Source organism: Mycetomoellerius zeteki, unplaced genomic scaffold, assembly GCF_001594055.1.
Source record: "Mycetomoellerius zeteki isolate Tzet28-1 unplaced genomic scaffold, Tzet1.0 scaffold135, whole genome shotgun sequence".
Taxonomy (NCBI): Eukaryota; Metazoa; Arthropoda; class Insecta; order Hymenoptera; family Formicidae; genus Mycetomoellerius; species Mycetomoellerius zeteki.
This window is the reverse complement of record NW_017256287.1, coordinates 511514-533518: the sequence shown is the minus strand read 5'-3', so window position 1 is coordinate 533518 and position 22005 is coordinate 511514. Positions and strand designations below refer to the sequence as shown.

At 36.5% G+C, this 22005-nt stretch overlaps 1 protein-coding gene across 1 annotated transcript in view; it reads right to left on the bottom strand.

Annotated features, from left to right (window-relative positions):
• Positions 1-22005, bottom strand: part of LOC108731721 (uncharacterized) — a 324356-nt gene that overhangs the window by 126701 nt on the left and 175650 nt on the right. Inside the window, 1 exon segment of the mRNA XM_018462205.1 lies at positions 5992-6082. Coding sequence (XP_018317707.1) covers positions 5992-6082 — 91 coding nt within the window.

Sequence of the window (22005 nt, the reverse complement as noted above, 5' to 3'; positions counted from 1 at the left end):
TGTGTGTGTGTGTGTGTGTGTGTATCTTCAAATATGTTATACTATACATATCAAAGGATATTATCAGATAAACTAATTATAAAATTTTTATAAAACACATCGCTTTATATTATACATAACAGTAAGACGAGATCGTATTCCGATATACACTGCCAATATTACGTTATATAAACAACGTAAACTATAGATCTTCAAAAGTGTATATCGAAACACAACCTATTTTTATATAATTTTTTAAAAAATCGATATTTTTGTTAGCAACTGATTTTAATTTACCAATTAAATAATCGATGCTTCAAAATGTAATTTATTTTCATCCATATAATATCCATATTATAATTATTTTTGAATTTGGAAATTGCTGAAAGCTGTGTAATACACTACAGCGCGTGAATTTTTAAGGATTCCATTACAAAAATATCACATAAAAGTACTTCAAAAAGAATTCAAGTTTGCGTCATCTGATAAATATCTTTATAACGTTACAATTTATCAGATGACACAAATTTTTTCGAAATGCTTGGATATGATATTTTTATGAGGGAATCTTTAAAAATTCACACGCTGTGCTCGTATATATACATCTCTTTTCTCTAAATCCAAAAATAATACTTCTTGGCTCTATTTAGACCATACAACACTGTATGGTCTATATAGATCCAAGAAGTAATCTAGCCGGAAAGCTATATATATATATATAAATGAAGCGAATAGAGTTACAATAAAAAAATATAATTACAAATAATTATAGGGATTAATCTTAAGTCATGCAAAGTCCATCACTTATGGAGCTTATTTCTCTTTTGTCATGATCTTGAATACTCCTAAATAACAATACGAAATTTTTCTACAAAAATCAAAATAGGAAGCATTACCCTTTTACTTTTAATTTTTATGTTTAATAATAATTTTTTGGGAGAAATTCCTTGATATTTCAGTAAATTATAACTTCAAACCAAGCTATTTTAAAACTTTTAAAGCAACGCATCTTAATAAACAGTAAAATCAGAAAATATCAAATTATCGTTTTCAAGAATAAAGTTTTCATAATCTGTTGTAATAAAACGTAATCGTTTCAATCTCACCGCATTGAACACTTATCGTGCCAATCAAAATAGATTACGTCATCCGATCACGCTTCACATAACGCTCGATGGACTTTATGAGGATTTTCGACATTCACTATCAATTTCGTCGTCCTTCGTTTCTTCCACTCATCGACGATGGCAACTCGACGTGCTACGTGCGTACATATGTAGAACGTCGAAGCCACAGGTGTCAGCGAGAGCAGTATTTTTCAGCGAGGCCCGTGGTGAGGGTGATAGAGCAAGAGAGAAAAGGGTAAAGAGCGCGCTAAGAGGAGCGAGAGAAATAGAGAGAATGAGAGTGCTTCCATCGAGGTGGGAGGAAAACGAGAGAGGGACGTTTCACCGCGGCAGGGAAACGGCAGCGTGCCGGCACGCACGTTGAATCTGCTAAACGCTCTCGCTCGTGCGTGAAATGCCTCGATATCACTGTTTTATTTCGGCCCGTTCGTTCGTCGCCGTTTTCTCCCGCTTTCTCCGCAATTCCGTCCTTTTTACCCCCGACTGACCGACTGAGTCGGCCGGCGCGCAACCCTTTCTCTCTCGTCGCGCTCTCATGCCCGTTCGTGCAGATTTGATGACCCTCCCGCTATGATTTGACGATGATTCAATTGTCTACAGCCAACTGAAATGAAGCACCTACAAGTTGAGCTTTTTCGTGGCTGGTCTTTCATTTAGTATTGGTCAGCACGTATCCAACACTTGGGGAACGACCAGACTATTAGTTTAACCCTGTCAGACACGAGAAATACAAACCGAACTTTTCTATCTGATTGCAATATCGTAAAAGCATCTGCGTTTTATTAATCGTGTATTTGATTGAAATAGAATATATGATAATTATAATCATAAAATTTTTATAAATTAATTAATTAAAATAATAAAATTTTAAGAAAATTTTAGACGATTGTACAATCTATACAATTAGTACTACAAGCCTATGAGGTTCTAAATTAATGTAGGTAAAAAAGACAAAATATTCCTCTATCAATCACCGTAAGGTGATCGTTTACTTGCATTCTGCACTTCAAATAGAACTCTTTAGAACTTAGGTGTAGTTTCATACACACACACAAATGTAGTTGAGGATTAATTTTAATAAAAACAATAAAATAAATTATAACATAGAGAAAAAGAACGAGAAAAAAATTCAACGTAAAATATAATTATTAGGTATATATTTAAAGCTTTCAGAGAGTGTGCGCTATTAAATTCATAATGTCAAATTATATTCAACTTTAGTTATTTTTAAAACAATGGTGTCAAATGGTTTAAGTCAAGAAAATTATTAAATTTGACACAAATTTGGTTTATTATTTCTAAATGCATACGTTAATATTGGCGATGTTTACTTTGAAACTAACCACAGAAATGAATTGATTTACATTTGAACACACATAGAAGTTAAAAATAACAAAACGTTATTATAATAACGTTATTATAACTCAAGGGATTGAATTATCATTGTTCCTTTAATATCTAACAATGTGTGAGACTTTATCTGATGTACATATTAATATAATTTGTATATAAACATGTTATTCTTGACTACTAATAAATTTGAAAGTTATTAAAAAAATTTGTTACTGTTTTCCAAAAACACGAATCACCATAAAATCGTGCTCGATAAGTCGATAAATTGCAGAGTGGCCCGTTCGGCCAATTTAATTAATAATTATCGACTCGAAGAAGAGCGCCTGGCACAATGGCGATACTTCCTTGGCGTAATCCTCCGAAGATTAACGAGCCCGTACCAGAAGGGACCGCTCTCCGCCTCCCGCCGCTCGACCCTCCGTGCCCCCTTCTGTGTGCTATATCGTCCTCTCTTACAGCCGCAAGACGCCATGGCGCGCCTTGCGGTGGTTGCGGCAAGAACCCTCGCCGTACCCGCATTAACGCAATTATGAATTTGTCGCGTTGGGATCTGACAATACAAGATGTCGCAGCCATTCTCCCGCCGCACCTTCCCACCCAGTCAGAGACCCTTAGCCCGGCTTTCCTCGTTTACACTAAAACCGATTTTGCGGACTATATGGATCGAGACGACGTGACATAAATGCAATTTGCCAGGCCACGTGGACAGTCGTATGCGACAATATGGAGAACACCAGTCATTATTGCGATATACTCGTTAATAAATCATCGTGATGAATCAGATTAAACCGGAAATCATTCTGATCGAAAATGAAATAAAGTAACTACGGCATTTTGATAAATCAAAGACAATTTTAGAATGTTAGCTTTAAAGATTAATATTAACGTACTGCCGTTTGGAACTGAGACAACAGATATACGACAGAAATGATACATCCAAATGTACAATAATACGTTATCCCATAAATTTCAAACCAAATAACATTAGCAGCTGCAAATCCGGCCACATGGATCTTATTTATTATTTATCATACGCTGCATTAAATGTTCAAGAAATATTTTCAGAGTGCTTCGTCCCATCGTCTCTCCCTTACGAATCAATATCCAATGTATTTCGTGCGCCCGCCTTGTTAGCTGTGCCGCTCGTTTTGCGGCGCGGGAAGCGAGTGTAGTTTCGGCGGCCCTAAGTTAGTTTCGAACGGTCCCGTAGCAATAGCAGTAGCAGGCTGCGCTCTCTCTCTCTCTCTCTCTTTCCTTTTCTCTTTCACTCTCTCTGGTATCGTGCGGTAAAGTGCGACAGACGGGACGAGAGGATCGTTGCGGCTCGCCGCAGGCGACTGCTGCGACCTGCTCTCCTCAGCGACAAATTCCTCCTCCTGGTTCGACCGCTTCGACCCCGGTTCTCCTTGCTCTTGTGCGCCTCGTCGCTCCACCCGTCCACCGTCGAAGAGCCGCGTTTCTCGACTTCTCCTCAGCTTATCCTCGTGAACTTGTACAACGCACAAGAAAATCAATCGGCATGGCCCAGCAAGGCGCGAGGATTCCGGCGGCGAGGATTTCTCCCAGTCTGGATTCAGGAAAGGGTCACGAGAGCGCCGGTAAGGGTGATTCTAAACATCAAGGAGGTAGAGAGACTGCCTAGTCAGCCCTTAATATCGTGAGAGCCGGATCCGCGCAAACAAGCCACCGTAACCTCCGGTTAAGCGCCGGCCAAGCCATCCGGTCAGGCCAATGTCGGTCCGACCGCTGCTGGCCCTATTATCGCTAACTAATAAAGGGCCTAATTGAAACGCCGGGCTTTTGTTTCCAGTACTCGAGCGCCGCTCGTCTTTCTGAAAGCGCCAGACCCGGCCGTTTGATCGGTTCTTGAGGTTCCAATGCAGATCGGAATTCAGTAGTAAAGTGGATTTGCGAAAATTGATTGGCAATACTTTAACCGGAAAACTAGACCCTTGATTTCATCTTTTACATTTATATATATATATATATATATACATATATTTACATTTAATTCAACTTCAATCTTTATTTAAAATTATAAATTCTTTGAAGCAAATCCTGTTTTGCTTATTTAAAATAAATTATGGTTCGAACATTCTAGTATATACATATAATAAAATAAATGGTCTCACGCCATGACGCCGTTGTGCTTGTCTTATCGCCAAGACACTACCGTGTCTCCAGATAAACAAAAGTAAGTATTCATAATTATAATCTTCATAAAATCTTAAAAGTTCTGGATATAAATCTCTCTGTGATTGGTAAGGGGAATAAGTCGACGATAATTCAACCATAACGCATAGACAGAAAGTGATCGAGATCGCTTATAATCGCGACCCGCATATAGACGGCGGCGTGCTCGTTCACAACTATTTTCTACGAAGGGGAAAGAAGAAAGTTTGATCGTAGTAAGTGCCATTATTATGAGAGATCACTTTCGACACGATTTTTGCTCCAAACGAAAGCTCCTATACCATTGTCGTGATGTTCTTAAATTCCACGCGCGTCTTACTGGAAGCAGGACGTTCTTCTTAGGAAACACAATCATATCAATTTCCCATATTGTTAAATTATTTATGCGATTCTATATTGAGAGACCATATGTAACAAAAGTGCCGCAAGTACTTTCGAGCATCGTTCCTATTGTTGTATAATTGAGCCTATGAAAATCGTAAGACATAAAAAGTAGTAAAATGATCATGTATTCATGAACAATAGATAATTCTAATACTGAACGTTTCAAAACTTCTCCTTTGATAGAAGATATTATATATTCGATATCATACAAAAAAGATTTTTTCAATATGAATATTTAGCTCGTAAATTATTAAGGAAACTGAAAAATCAGACTGCTTGTTTGTGACAATTTTTTATGATGAATTAAACGTATGAAAGTTTTGAGCGATATTTATACAGCATATAATGAGTAAAAAAATATAACTGAATTTTTTACTAATAGAAACTGCAATAATAGCTGCCACTTTGTTAATTTTTCATATGATCTGTTTTGTATAGATTCACTCTATAGCGGCGAACGTCCTGAAGATTTCTAAGTTAAAATTCGCCATAATTGGACCACCAAGATCTGAAATGTTATTGCAAAACAATGACTTTAATAAAGAAACGGAATATATACATATTATATAAGTTTATATAAGTTTATATAAGTAAATATAATATTCATCAATAAATAATATATTTTTTTACTCTTTATGTATTGTATAAATATCATATTTTTAATTATATCATATGTATATAAATCAAAATTCTTACTAAAGCTTTACGTCTATTTAATATTTCCTTGCGTCTATCTTCTCGGTACATTGGGATGCATTCTCTCACGAGAAAGGAAAATAGATCGTTCGGATATTAAGCAATGAAAAAACGGCTAGGACCATTCTAGCGTAAGCCGAATGATATTGCGCAATAAATCATTTTTCATTTGGTCGCGAAAATATGGAAAGAGAAAAGAAAGAGAGAGCGGGAAGGAAAATAGCTCGCGTGATGCAAAAATAGTAATGTAAAAACTTACCTTGCTGGCGTGCGGTTGGACTGACTGTTCGTGAGAGAGACTGCTGCAAATCGGTCGAGAAGGCAGCCTGCCGTGTTTTACTCAGGTATAACTGCAAAAGGAAACGAATTACGTGAAATTATTCCTCCGACGTCAATCCTAATTTATAAGCAAAGCATTTCTTTAATTACTTGTACTATATTAAGAATGAGTTTTGTAATGCAGAAAGACAGATGTGTCGTGACTAAAGTTGAACCTAAGTGTGCTATTTTGAATTATAAAACGAGCGAATAATTCACTCGTGAACAGCAAATGACAACGTTCGAATCCATTATTTTGATCGTTATTATTAGGACATTGTAAGTGAAGTGTCATTTTGTAAAATCAATACCATTTCTTGAGAGAAAACATATAAATTTAGCTTAATGTCCAATTCCACACGCAACAACAAAATATAAATCAATGTCGTGTATATACTAAAACTAGGACAAATATTCTATTTTTTATTCATGCGTAACGATATATCTTAATTTTGTTCTTATTTTTTTTTGCTTACGATTAGATATTTTTTACGTACATTTATATTTGTATAAATATGCACAGTTATTACAAAATAATGTGTGTATTTATAGAAACTTCACTTTTCATATTTACAATGTATATTATACATAGTACAATTGAATAGCCTATTGGTGAAAGCCGTTTTCTCCACTTGAAACGTTTGTGGCGAGAGCGAATGAACTTATATAATCTTTCTCATTCAAATTATCAATCAAATCTTTTTTTTTAATTAAGAAAAAATTTTTTTATTTAATTAATAAAACGTATATAATATGACATAAGAAAATTTTTATTTATTAAAAAAGGTTTCTATTTATTAAAATAGAATGCACTTGACTGATCTTGCAGCTGAAAAAAAAAAGATTTTAGCTGATTTTGGAACAAGCGTCTGCTATTTTTATTAAATATGTCTAATGGATATATGTAACAGTATTTGCAACAGTAGAGATTTAACTGCTTTTGTACTTTTTTCCTTACAATAGTTGTCTTTTAGAATTAAACCCATTTTTTTTCTCTTGATTTTAAAAAGTTTACTCTAACTATTTCAGCACATTTTTAAGGTATTCAATTTGTAACCAAGAAACTAAGAAATTTATAATTTGCAATATCTCATTTCTTTTTCTTTTTGGATATAACTGCTTTTTGGTTATTTAATTAATAAAGAAATAGTTGTTGAAATTCAATTAATTAATATGTAAATGTAACTATCGAGAAGAGACACGACTCGCAGCTGTCCGAAGCTCGAAGAGGACTAGAATTGCAATCGTATCGAAGAGATTTGGCATCCCGATCACGTGCTGAGGCCAAGATATCCCCTTTAATATTAGGACCAAATCGGACTGACTCGCTTCGGTATAAAATAAAGGGCTGACATGCGAGCACAGCGGGAGAGTCGAGCCAAGCCGAGGGAGAAACCGAAGCGAGATGGAGCTCCGTGAGAGTAACGGAGAGAGGCGTGGAAGACAGGCGAGGGAAGGGTAGCTTCACCACCGCGGTGAGGGATGACTGAGCGAGTCGGTTAAACGGGCGTCTTCTTTCATAAATTTGGAGGGCGCCCCCGGATAAAGGTTTAGAATAAATCGTTCGGCCTGTTATCCACTCCGACGTCGGCGGATAACGCCAGACGAGAGCGGCCCCGAATGGCTCAACAATCCCTCCTTAGCCTTCCCGCATGATCACACGTTGTACTGCTTTGAGACGCGTATTTTGCACGTTTTCCATCTACCGTGAAAAATTTCAAGTTTCGTCAATACTATATTTTTTATTTTGCGCCAAAACAAACGAAAAATATTCAATGTAATGTAAATATTTCGATGAAAAAATTTATAGAGTATACAGAAGGATCCCCTCTTCCAACAACATACATATATTATAATGCGTGGAAAAAATTATTTTATAATAATAAATACTTAAAATTTTAACTAGATATACGTATCAGATAAAAAATAATTTTGTTACATTATCAAAATAATTATGTAGGATGCTGAAACTGGTTGTTAGGATGTCAGAACTTTTTACATTATCATCCTGCTAAAGTATCCTACATAATTATTTTCATATTCCAACAAAATATTATTTTCAAATCTGTACCTAATTAAATTTTTACATACTTCAGCAAAACCATTCTTTCGTATGGATTTAACAAGAAAACCGAACCCATTAACAAAAATATATCGTTTGTTAATATTTATATTACATTTTATAAAATCGCTATAAAAGAACATTTAATGAAGGAATAACAACTAAGAAATGTGTACGCGTATTGTGTACGATAACTTACAGCACGCAAGACTGACTCTAAAATGGCGAGCGTAATATGAAAGTTCAGGCGGGGGTGGCTAGAATGCTCATAAATACATCCTCGAAGATCGCACAAATCGCTCGTTCAAGGCCAATCCCCTTCGACGTTCCCTGCGAGAGATACGAGAGGGAACCCTTCTTCGACCCGCGTAGAAATACGCACGGTGATATTGCGAGTATATGCGAGTTACATGCACGCACACGTGTAACATACACACGAACACAGGGTCCGAATGTATCCCGAATGTATCATAGTGCAAAAGGAAGGAAAATGATGGAAAAGGAAAGATAGAGAAAGAAAGGGTAGAAACAGGCAAGAGCAATGAAGAAAGAGAGATAGGAGGCCAAACCAGAAAGCCAGTCCAATTTCTCAAACCTGTCCAATCTGTGTCGTATGCAAAATCAATCACGCTCTACCCTGCCATACCGTCCTCTGCGGGAGCCCTGGGGGTCCCACAATTTTCAAATCCACCCGTAGCCGCGCGGTAATCCAACTCCTGAAGCGAAACTTCTCGCCGATCTAAGACAGAGTCTCACTATCGAAGCGTCTTTTTCGATCTATTTCGTCTTTCTGACAATTCAGTGTGTACATATACGAGTATGCACAAACATAGATGGATATATTTTATACGTTGGTTAACAATGAATACATATATAACTTGGAAAGTTGAACTTTTGTTTCATATTATATGCAAAAAACTGTTCTTAAGTCAAAAAAAAAATATTTTTTCAATATTTGATATCAGAAAATTAACAAGATAGGAACAATAGTAAAACAATTAATAGTAAAACTAATAGTAAAACAATTTTATAAGTAATAACTTTTAAATCGTAATATTTTACAATAAAAAATAAATATATAATGTATAACAGCAACGTATGTCTTTAAAAATTGTAATATGTATATGTACTATTATAAAGACCTCTCTTTCTCTCTCTAACGAAATATATATCAACTGAAGAATAATATCCTTTGAAGCTGTATTGAGATGCACCCGTAATTCCAGTCAACGTTATAAAGTTTATATTGAGCCTTTGAATCACGGTAATAATATCGTGAGTATGCTCAAAAGGCGAGTCGCGACGCGGAGGAAGACATTTTAAAAAGTAAAATTCAGAAAGTCATTAGGAACTATCGGCGTATCGGACGTTTGTTTCGTCGTCCCGTCCATTGATATGCATTACCTTCGATCGGCAGTCGCGATCATTAAAGGGATCTAAGGGCGCTCTGTAAGGGTTTCAAGGCCGGGTGACCGCCTCGAAAAAGTAATTTGTCCTTTGGGGCACGAACTTCAAAGTGCACGCGGGACGAATGTCCCGCGTGCGGGCATTCTACAACAAGCGGCGTTCTACTTGCGCCCCTTTCTACTTGGCGCCACTGATCAGACTTGCTGATTTTTGCCGTCGCAACGTCGGCGTGGACCTTGTCCACCGGCGGCGCCCGTCAAGGGCCCCGGCTGTCGGAGCTCTCAGCCCCGAGAAGACGGAGAGAAGCGGGAGCGCGCCACGAGGGGTGCCAAGAGTTTAGCATACGCATTTTGTACATTGAAATCTCGACACGTTCGTCCAACTTTAAATTGAAACTCGCTTGACGCCCGCATCGTCTCTCATCGATACTCGTCGTCATCGTCATCACCGTTGTTTGGACGTTATCACGTTGACATTAAGAATTCATGTTGACATCAACACTGGCAAACACTGGAAAAATTTCTAATGCATGCTTGTAAAAGACAACCAAGAAAATTTAATTTTTTCAAAAAATAATTTCACAAAGGAGTATGGAAAATTGAGAAAATTATTAGTACACCGTTCAAATTAAACGTCATGAAACTTGATATAGACGTAATATGAGGTAAAATATGAAGAAATCTAACCAAAATCAAATTGCTGAATGAGTGAATCCTGGTTAAAAAGTAGAAAATGGTTTTGTATGTAGAAATTGATTGTACCACAAAATTTTCCCACTTTTCCATACTCCTTTTAGACATTAATGTATTTTTTATTAAACTAAACTATAATTTTCTATAAAATTTCGGAATATTAAAAATATGTGAAAAAATAAAATTATACCTTAATTTAAAACTTTATTTTTATATCATCAGAAAATATTAATTAAAAGACAAGTTTGTACACAAGAAAATATAATATAATCATGAAGAGAACAAAGTAGAATTTAATAACATATTTATGTGTGTATACGTATATATATATATATATATATATCAGGAGACAGTAGTGTCTCGGCGCCAAGCGCAGCAACACACTACCGTGTTTATATATATATATATATATACACAGAAAAAAGACTGATTGTGAGATAAGAAAAACAAAAAGAAAGCTAATGCTTATAATGATAGATACTATTACGATAATATCTCGACAAAATATTTATAACTTGTTAAAGAGATGAAAACTATTACGTACTATGACGAAATGATACTTGCACCGCCATTTTCATATGATACACAGTTTAAATGACGACGTATATTATGATGATTTTACAAATCGATATGAGCACAATGAATGCCGATGTAATAACACGAAATAATCGACTTCTCGCCAACGAATTTTCAAATCTTGTCGCGTGACATTACGCGAAGGGATAATAGTGAGAGATCGGGCATTTTTAATTAAATAATACTAATCACAGAAGGCAACCCTCCTCTCGCAGGCAAATCTCATCTCGTTCTTTTCCTGGACCATCCCCTCTCACGCAGTCTCTATCTTTTCCTCCGTCTTGCCGAGCTTCTCTTTCTTAGACCCGCGAATCGTCTCTCTTTTAGACTTCGAATTGTAATTAACATTTGGTTCTCCCATTAGTGTAATTAAAGTGCCATTCCATAATCTAGGAGGCCGAGAGAAGAGAGGGGCACCTTATCTTTCAGACTTCAGCCCCGGCTGCGGGGGTCGTTTTAACCCCCGCTGGGCGCCTCCAGCCCTTTTCCGGGTCTACGCCAACCGTCGGTTGCCCGTAGCTTCCTTCGGTGATAACTCCTTTCCGCGGAAGAACTCCCCCCACTGGAGAGAAAAGGAATCGCGACGGGAAAAAGAAAAACGGTGATTAAAACGTTTGGAAATCCGATATCGTATCTCCGCGTACCGAGTCGTCTATTTGAAATCGCGCATACGTAAACCGATTTTGCGATTTCCGTTTCCTTAAAGGAGAGAACTTAACATTATCAGACATTTAAAGCGGATAGTTATATCGATTATATATAAGATTCAAAGTATATTAGATATATACGTATTCTCTGCATTTCTCTCTATATTTGTAATAATTATAATATTCTTTTAAACAAGAATATTGTGATAATTTTAACATATTTGTCAAAATATTTAATAGTTTCTATAGCTATGCTTGAAAGGTATATTTCAAGGAAGACGGTGAACATGCAGAAGATATTTTATGATAATAATCAGAGGAAGGTATCATTTTCAGATTGGATTCACCGAGTCGCACGAGGTCGGACAAAACGATAAAGATAAAGAGCAAGATGAAGAGGGTGCCAGCAGTGGTAAAATAAAGAAAAGCAAAGAGATAAGAAAAGGGCTGCCTACGTTGACATTTTCCGGTGGTTGAGTTAATAATGCGCGCGGCACACAACTGCGTCGGACGGGGTGGATTCACAAAGTGCCATCATAAAGAGGCACGGATGTGTTTATTCGTAAATTTGCCTTTTTCCACCGTTTCTCCTATTCAACCCGGACGCCATGAGATTTTTATCTTTATTTTTCAACGACTATCCCGCCTGGGAATTTATATACTTTCGGTTCTGGATTGAAGAGGAGGGCGTGTGAGCGACAGAAGAAAATAGAGAGAAAGAGAAAGAAAGAGAGAGAGAGAGAGGAAGGGAAGAGAGAGACGAAAAGACGAACAAGTAGGAAGAATCACGGTGCAATTATTTTCGTTCCAGCTCGTGAACTGATTTTAAGGCCGTCCAGCCTCGATCGCTGGACCGAGGAGAAAAAGAAGGAACGTAGGAAAACTGAAGGCAAGAAAGAAGGATTAACCTCGTCAAGTAGGAGAGTCCGTGACAAAGACGTTAAAGTGGTCGAAGGGGATGAGATGTATCGTTCCGAAATCTGGGGTGAAACGCTCACATCGTCGAGCATCATGGGACGGCGAGACACTAATGGCATTTTTATTATTTCTCTCTGGAGCCTCGGAGTAATGGGGCGCCTGTATGGTCCATTGGATGCGTGACAGAGTTGACAGCTTCTCACCTTTTCTACATCTTTCCACGACAAGATGATTTCCTGCGATGTGAGCGTAAAAGAAACCGCGCAACTTATATCTAAACCGACAACTTTTCTTTACATTTTTAGCAGATTCTAATTTTCTTCTGATATAATTTCGTAATACTTATTTCTCATTCTTTGCAGCCATGCAAGACAAATTTACTTAACTAATTGAACTGGGCTGACTTAGAAATGTATGCCTCTTTTTAAACATTATGATTTTTTACAATTTTATATGTCTCCAATAAACTTTCATTTTAATGCATATAACAAATAAATACATAAATATATAAATGAACTATTTACACATATAAATATGTACGTATATATATACATAACATGTTGTACATTTATAAGAAAGAATGTATGTAAATAATTTTGCAACATATTTATTAAAGTACATATTCTTCTTTAGTCGTTTTCAAAATATCTGATGCCGCAGGATCGCAAATCATAAGTAGCTCGCCGCAATGTACGAGCCATTGCCGTCCCACGTACCCACGAAGCCGTTGGGCTTGTTGGGTTTTGATGAATGAGCCTCACATAAAGCTGAAGTATGGTAAAAGCCGCCGTGGCTACCACCGTAATATTCTACCCTGGGAGCTTTTAGAATCACTAATGACTAATGGCACCAAAAGGAGCTCCCTCCGATGGATGTTGCCTCGGTCCACGGATTAGCGTTTCGTGTGATTCCATCTCGAAATTTTTGATCTCGTCATTCAAGGACACAAATTCGTCTTGCTGATGCGATCCTTTCATTTGCCTTTACTCTTCTGTATAGAAATTTTCTTCTCGATTTGTCGTTCAACATTTAATACAAAATTATTTTAAACTAAAAACAAGGTACGTAATGAAGAAGTAAGCAACATTTAGATATAGACTTGCAAAAAATATTTTCAAAATATAGCAAATGTTTACAGTCACACATGAATTATTTTCTGCAATACTAACTTAAAAATAAAAGTTAAGAAACTAATTCCTACATTGAAAGAACAATTTTGCTAAAGTACCTACAAATTTATAATAGCTAGATTCTAAAATAATTTTGTTAGGCCAAAATAACATAGGAATCTCAAACATAAGTAATACTACAAAAAGTTTTAACATTCTAACAAACAGTTTGAGCGTCCTACATAATTATTTTAATGGTCCAAAAAATTATTTTTAGATATATATCTAGCTAAAGTTTAGATACTTCAACAAAACTGTCCTTTTCGTGTGTTTTGAAATAAATTATAATATCGCATTAAGTCAAACAAAAGTTTTATATTATACGTTTCATAGTTTAAAAAGTCTGATATTAATTTTTCTTTTTTATGTATTACTTATTTTCCTTCTAATATCATTTTTAATTTTTTTTCAAAGTAAAACATTGCGTTCAACATCATATAAATATCATACGCATGCGCCAGATATTATCGGTAGTCTCGTCGGCGAAAAGTTAAGGGCCGCTCAAGTATTATAAGCAGCTACGAAACATCGTGCGAAATAGGCAGCAAGCTTAGATGGAGCTTACGATTGCTCGTGGACCGAATGGCTAACGAGAAGGAAACGATGAGAGATCCTGCACAAGAAGGAAAAAGCAAGACACAGCGGATGCCAGAGGGTTCCAGGTCCAGAGGTGTAGATCGGGGCAGGGGTAACGAAAGGGGGAGCCAAAAAGTACTTTAATATACGGCAATCCCCTTGGCTTGGAGCTCGCAAACTCGGACCGAGCAACTCTCTCCGCCTGCCAACGCGTATTTCTCTTCGTTTCGTCACCACGTGGCTTCCGATGAAATTTGGCATCTTCCACATGAGCCGCCTTTGATACCCGCTACTCCCATTCTAATTGCGGAAACCCATCGCAATCGGCTTGCGAAAGTCGCCGTTGCACAAAATGAAAATCACACGAAGCAGTGCAAATACGCGATTCTACATTCAACAACTATAATAGTTTTTATGACAAAAATATTAGAAATTACTTTTTATACAATTGATCCAATTACTATGTTAATACTTTATGTCAAAAATACTCTTTTTGCCGAAAAATCTTTATCGAAAGCCAATTGCGGATATAGGAAAAGAAGAAATTGCCAAATTGTGTGAACGCACATGTGGCTGCCTGAAAAGGAGCTAAGTACGAAGCTAATCTGTTTATCCTGAATAATGGAAGTAAATGAACGATTCTATACACAGTGAAGCGGGCCAATAATTGAGAAGCGACAGGGACAGAAAAGCACCAATCCCTCGCTCGTTCTTCCTCCTCTTTTCCTTGGCAGCTGATCACGCTTCTCCGCTGTTAAGTCCCATGAGAATCCAACACCAACGAGGAACTATCTCATGAGCGAACCAGTCATTTATCCTTTTATCGAGCTCCCTATTTCTATCGAATGACGGACTTTAACGAGCGACGACTTCTTGGTGGATAAATGCGAAGAAATTAACGTGATTATTCTCTTGCAATAATTTTGGCGTTTCACAAGAAAAAAATGATCCAACAATTGTAACGAGATGTATAAAAATTTTTATATCATATCTATTTTGTAACTATTCTTCCATCTCTGCGTTCATTAATTTTTACGTTCATCTATATTCTTGCTCTGGATTTTGTGTAAACTTGCTAAACAAGATTTACCGCTAATTACCGTCAAGAAACCGTTTGCGTGTAATTTGTTTATATCCCGACCATACTCACCCAACCATAACTCCTTGACCCTATCCCGCCCTTCGTTCTGCGAACATTCACGTGCGGCGCCAGAACCTCGTCGATTATCGCGTCTGCCTTAAGAGATTTCCTTGGAGGAAATCAAAATTACAACATTCTACACGGGATCGTATCCACGCAAGCATAATTATAAGAAAACACTGTATAACTACTTCAAACGTACCGACAAATCTCGTATTTTTACATATTTTACATTTTTAAGACTATAAATTTTATTTTTTAATGCTATTTTTAAATTTTTGCATTCATCTTTCAACAATTTTATGATACATCTTATTGTTAATATCGTTTCTAAGACTTATTGCTCGCAAATACTTAGTTGGAATCGTCGCAGTTATTGCACATTGTCGCGATGGAATACATTTTCGTAACGCTTTCCAAAGACGTCTGTCAAGCCCTAGAACGACGCTAACTGAAGCTGTTGCAAGGTATTGGGAACGGGATTCCGGCCTTCTCTTTAACCCGCGGCGAGGCGTAAACGGCGTAAAAGCGGTACCACCCCCTTATCTACATATCAAAAAGGCAATCCAGGGAACTCGCTTATGTAAACGGCGTGGGTGGCCCCGTGTCCCGACCGGGGATGAAAAGAATTTCGAAATCCGCGCGCTAATAAACCTGCTCTCTGGCACCGCGACGACCGCCGTCGAGGGAGGCTCTGACGAGGTATTCGTGGGGTTAAGCTCTTTAAGCCGTGGATTAAGCGAGGTGGCACGAGAATTTAAAGTTCTGCCAGGCCGACGAGAACCGAGCAAACTCCGGCACGTATATCGTGTAGATACAAAGGTCGCAATAAAAAATATATTAACTTCCGAAAAATCGCATACACGTTCCCGAATAATAACTTCCTCAGAATTTTCCAAAACATTTTTTTAACAGATCTAGACATTTCCTTAAAAAAGAAAAAAAATTTTCATCATCTTTGATCAAATTTATGCTATTTTTCAATAAGAATCCTGAAAAGATCCACCCAAAAAGTGCGAATTATATTTTAATCCAAATAAATCTCGAAGAATTTCATTTTTTGAAAGACCATATTGACACAATTGTAAGGTGTATAAAGTTTAATAATTCTGTAGAGCTGTTCTTTCTTATATGATCATATCGTTTAGGTCAATTTGATTAAAAAGACTCTAAAAATGAAAGATTTTTTTACAGAAAAAAGATTTTATATTAATAGACAAAATCATCAAATATCAAAAAAAAATTTTTTTGAATAAAATATTAGTAAGATAGTAAATTACATTTTGGATAAACTTAGACAAATCAGCAGGATTAAAGTTTAATATACCCTCGCAAGGTATTTCGGTATCTCTTCTCTTTTTTTTTTCTTTTCAAAAGCTAATGAGGTATTTAAAAATGATTTAAAAATAATTAAATCCAACAATAATACACACACGATGTTTTTTCAGCTCAGTCCATAGCGAACTCACCGAATCCTCGACCTATGAAAATGTCAGAGATCAGCAATCACGGCGGAAAGAATTTAATCAGCTCAAGGACCAGCGAGCATTTCCAGGCGAGAGAATTCTCCAGCCTCCTCACCTCTCTGCACTCAACTCACCTTCGATCCGTTTCCGTCCCCATGATGCTGAGAGGATAGGTATATCCCTCTCTTGCTACCAACTCTCGCCTCTAATTCGAGCGTTCGTCAGGCTGCACACACGAGCCATTATGTGGCCGGTTCTCATTAGCATTTAATACCGGCAAAACTTTGATTTGCCAGCGGTCGGAGAGGCCGTCCACTCATACCGATTACTATTTCCGCCAAATTCGCAAGGATATGAAGCTTTCGCTCTTGCCTGGCTATGACTGCTGATTTCGAGTAACTATTATTTCGTTCAAAAGGGTTCCGAAATCGGAAAGACTGGACTTAGGCAAAGTAGATATTCGTTAGCTGCTTAATTGGGGAATAACCTCTGCTCTTATCGCGACGTCATTCCTGTGATTTCGAAGATTTAAGCACTTTATGCTGAATTATTAAAGGTGATATTATTGAACGCAAATTAATTGCATAAATCGCGAAAATATCGCTAATAACTTCAAATATTGCTAATATTTAATTTAAAAAAGGTCTCTAATTGCTTTAAAAAATAGATATGATAAAAGATAATAAATAATAATAATATTTGATATCTTGCTATTTACTTTTTTTAAATAAAATATTGGAGAAGAAATAGTGCAAACAAACAAAGCTTTTTAAGGAAAATAATTTTACTTAAGCATGGTTTACATCTCTCTCCCTCTCTCTCAAGTGTATTCTTCTTTAAATCTCTACTTCGTTTCTAAATCTTTTTAATCTAAACGTCAACATTTATCATTAAGATTAATCAACCCTCTAAATCCTGATGACTCAAGAAATAGACTCCATAGACTCTTCTCTCTCTCTATATATATAATTTAATTAATATTCCTGCTTCGATTAAATCCCAACCTGCACGTGAGCCTTGAGCCTGATAAGCGATTAATCCTGCACGGCCCCGATAAGACGATGCCACGAGACAAAAGGGTATATAGGTGGTAAGGTAATATCCAACGTCGCGTTGCGCGAAACGAGCCAATTAAGTGGACCCTATGAAATTGATTTTTAATTGAACCGACAAAACCGATGACGTTAATAACTGAAGGTGTAGCACAAACTGTTAATCAAATTCTAACCGCAGACTGCTGGAAATAATACGTCGCGGCCCCCTAACAAAAAGTTTTGCGACTAATTAACACGTCTCTCTACACCTGATATATTAATTACAGTCTAGCGACGATGTTTTGGACACTTCGCACATTATATTGAGAATGGAGGTACGATTATAATATTACGAAATAGAGTCTCCAGAGCATCCGAATATCATCTATGAAAACTCGGCAGCAAATATCGCCATCATAAAATGCGCCTACAAACGTCTGTTCTTTGTAGCTGAACTTGCATTGTTCATTTTTCCTCTTTTTCTCTTCAATGTGAAAAGATAAACTTCAAATATATACGTCATCCTCACCTACTATGCGAGGGGCAAGAAGTTATGTTCTCGAGCAATATTCGATGATGAGGAACAATGGCGTGAAAAGAGCGTACATAAACGAAACGTCCTCGTAATTTTACTTAGCCCGAGACATTTCCATTCGACTAACCGAGTCTCGCAGTCTCACTATCATCATCCTATCGCTTCGGAAACCCTAAGCCCCACTCGCCTTTCGCGGCTAATGTCTTTTCTGTGTCGCGCTAGTCGTCGTCCCCCGGCACAACGCCAACGGAACGTCCTGTCGAGGCATTATCCTATTTCGCGAGCCATTCTCTTGTCGACGTCCGACTCGCGCGCGTAACGAATAACGAGTAAATCCCTCCTCATGGAATTCACCCCCTGGGTCCGAAGATACTATCAACGTGCTTAATGACGAAACCTCGCGCAATCTGACCTTCGTTCACGCACGTACATACTTACATATAGTAACTCGAATTCAGAAACTTCCAACACGAACTGGTGTAGACAGGTTAATTATTATGCGCCGCATATTACGCCGCGCGTAATCATATTATCCGCTTTCGCGATCATTTCGTCATTCATTTTGTTTCCGAACGAACGAAGAATCATTATGTTACATATTGTGTTGTAAAATTAAAATTATTTTTAATATATATCGATATATTTGCAAATAGAATGACGTTTTTTTACAGTTAAAATTAAATTTATAGTTAAATAAAATTTATAGTTAAATTAAAAGAAACTAAATTTTAACAATATTTTTACTTCGAAGTCTGTAAAAAAAAATCAAATTTTGCACAGCGTTCATGTCCGTTATAAATCATGACTCTTCTACAAGACTGACGATCACGATGACTAACTTACGCGACTTTTCGAGATTAAAGACTCAGTTGCCTGACGCCTCGTAATACAGCGACCGGTGGAAGCCGACACTGCATCACGCGGTAACGTAAGAACCAAGCAATTTGTTGGTATCAGGTGTGCAGGCTATCTCAACTCGTAAGCCCCCGGTTTCGTCCTCTGCCGGCAATTAACTCCATTACCACTCTGTAACATCGTAGGCCAGGCTGCCTGCCACGCGAAGTGCGCGCAACTTGTTAAGCCTTTGGGCTCCGGACTTTAGGCCCTTTGGAACCCGAAGGGACGTAGAATAAGATCGTGTGACGATGCTCGCATTATGCTGCACCAACGAGACATTTCGACTAATATCAATGGAATCGTAACTTTTTCTTTGAGTTTTTTCTTCGCGTTTGCAACAACAAAGACAACTCGACAGAGATTATTTAAAATATCTAAAGACAAGTGTCTCGGCGCTAAGACATGACGCGAGACACCCGTGTCTCCTTTACGCGATAAAATTAAACACGGATCTCTAGAAATCTATCAATACGAAAAATACTGTTGTAAAAAATGTTAACAATACAGTTTAACTGAAATAAAAAGTAATTGATATTTAAGCAAGAAAAAGAATGAAATAAATCAAATAATAAACTAAGCTAATAACTAACCCATGTTCATGTACAAAACCGCTTAAGAACAATATATCGCTTTCTTACTTCAAAAGTGATACAAATCAAAATATTAAGTTTCCTAAAAAAGGGAAAAAACTTTTTAATTTGACAGAAAATTATTGATAATTAAATAACATCAGTAAAAAGAATATATTCTTAATATGATCAAATGCATACATCTTTGCTTCACAATTTTTATAAAAAACTATCTTTTTTTTAGTTGTGATGGTTTTAACGATATTTTTTTAAACCACACTTTTATGATGTTTTAACAATTTTTCACATAAAGTTAAGTTAGATCACTTTTCATGATTGATAGGGTAATATTTTTTATATCTAACTTATTCATGATAATAAGTCGAAAATCACACTTTTTTAGTTGTGTTACTTTTGAAATAAGGGAATTATATGTGAAGCTTTCCAAACGGATATATTCGCACTTTATAAATAATATTGGAATATCTCTACTTCCGTAGACTAATAACACACCATGTAGTTCAGCGAAAGCAATGATACATATCCGCACGGTGTATTAGTGTTGTACTGAGAGAGACGACAACTAGGACTTCTGCTTCTCTCAAACGTATGAGCCCCCATGAGTGCGCCCCGTCATATAACTCCGTCAGTTCAATTCACATATTCATAGGGAAATAGCAAGGCGAGAGGTGGAAGAGTCGGCTACTTGGGGGACAACGCGCGGCTACATGTAAATCTATTGTGTGTGTATATGTGTATGAGTGGGATATGTGTGTCGCGATTACCACCGGCCGCGACCTCATGCATACATCACGGACAGAAAGTGATGGAACGTACCCGCGGCACCCTGGGTCACCTCACAGTGGTAAGACCGTCACCCTGACTGATTGCCAACTCCCATGGCAGACAACGACGACGACGACGACGACGACGACGATGACGATGACAATGACGATAACGATGACGACGATGATGACGACGGCGACGATGAGGAGGATGAAGACGATGACGAAGACGATGACGAGGAGGACGACTTCTCTCGACCGCCGGTATTCCGTCACGGTTTCAGAAACGCGCGGAAGGTACTCCGTAAATCATAAGACTACCGCTAGATCACGTTGAAAATTAATGACAACTGGAACAGTCGTCAGAGCTGGTCTCGTATATTTATGTCCCTGTTATATGTGAGTTGTGTATAAGAATATGTAGTCACCGGAGAACATGCGTTCGATATTAACATTCCATGTATAGTAATAATAATACTTTACAAGACAATAAATCGTAAGGTTAATTTAGAGTTGCTATAATTAATAATAACTAAGCGAAACAATTTTAATAAATCAATTAAAAATGAAGAAGTGCCATTTAGTTAAAGTTAGATGTTAAACTAATACATATATATGTATTTTAAATAAATTTATCTTGTCAGAAAATAAATATGCCGGAATTATTTTATTCACATTTTTATATGAACTTACTGAGTGAAAACTTATTGAATGGATTATTATATATTGTTCACTGTATCGTGTATATTATTTAATATACATGAATTATATATATATATAATATAATCATATTCTAATATAATGTCGCTTCCTTATTTCAAAAGTGACACAATTCGAAAAATATAATTTAAAAATTCGCACTGTACGTTTATGCTATTCCTATATTATATACATATATGAGTAGTGTATAAGAATATGTATATAGTCATTACAGAAAATGTAATCGATATTAACATTTCGCAGTATAATATATATGTAAAGACTTTATAGAACAATAAATCGCAAGGCTAATTTAGAGTTGATGTAATTAATAACAAAGCATAATTATATTAGTTACGATTTAAATATAAACTTATTGAATGTAAACTTATTGAATAGGTTATTAATGCTCATTGCATCGTGCATATTATTTAATCTTACTTAAATATAGGTATAGCTATAAAGTATCGCTTTTTTATTAAACATAAGTGACATAAATAAAAAAAACATTACTTTTAAATTATTATACATGTGTGTGATTTAAGTAAACATCCTCATCAACCACCAAAAGTGAATAAACTTTTTCATTAAAAAAAATCATCAAAACTATCATAAATCAAAAAGAGTGAATTTTTAAGAGCTGTAAAATAAAAATGACAAAAATGACATTTGACCATGTTAAGAATATATTTTTTTTATCGATATTATTTGATTTTTTTTATATCAATATTTTTCTGTTAAATTAGAAAATTCACTTTTCTGGGAAACTAATTTTGCGTATT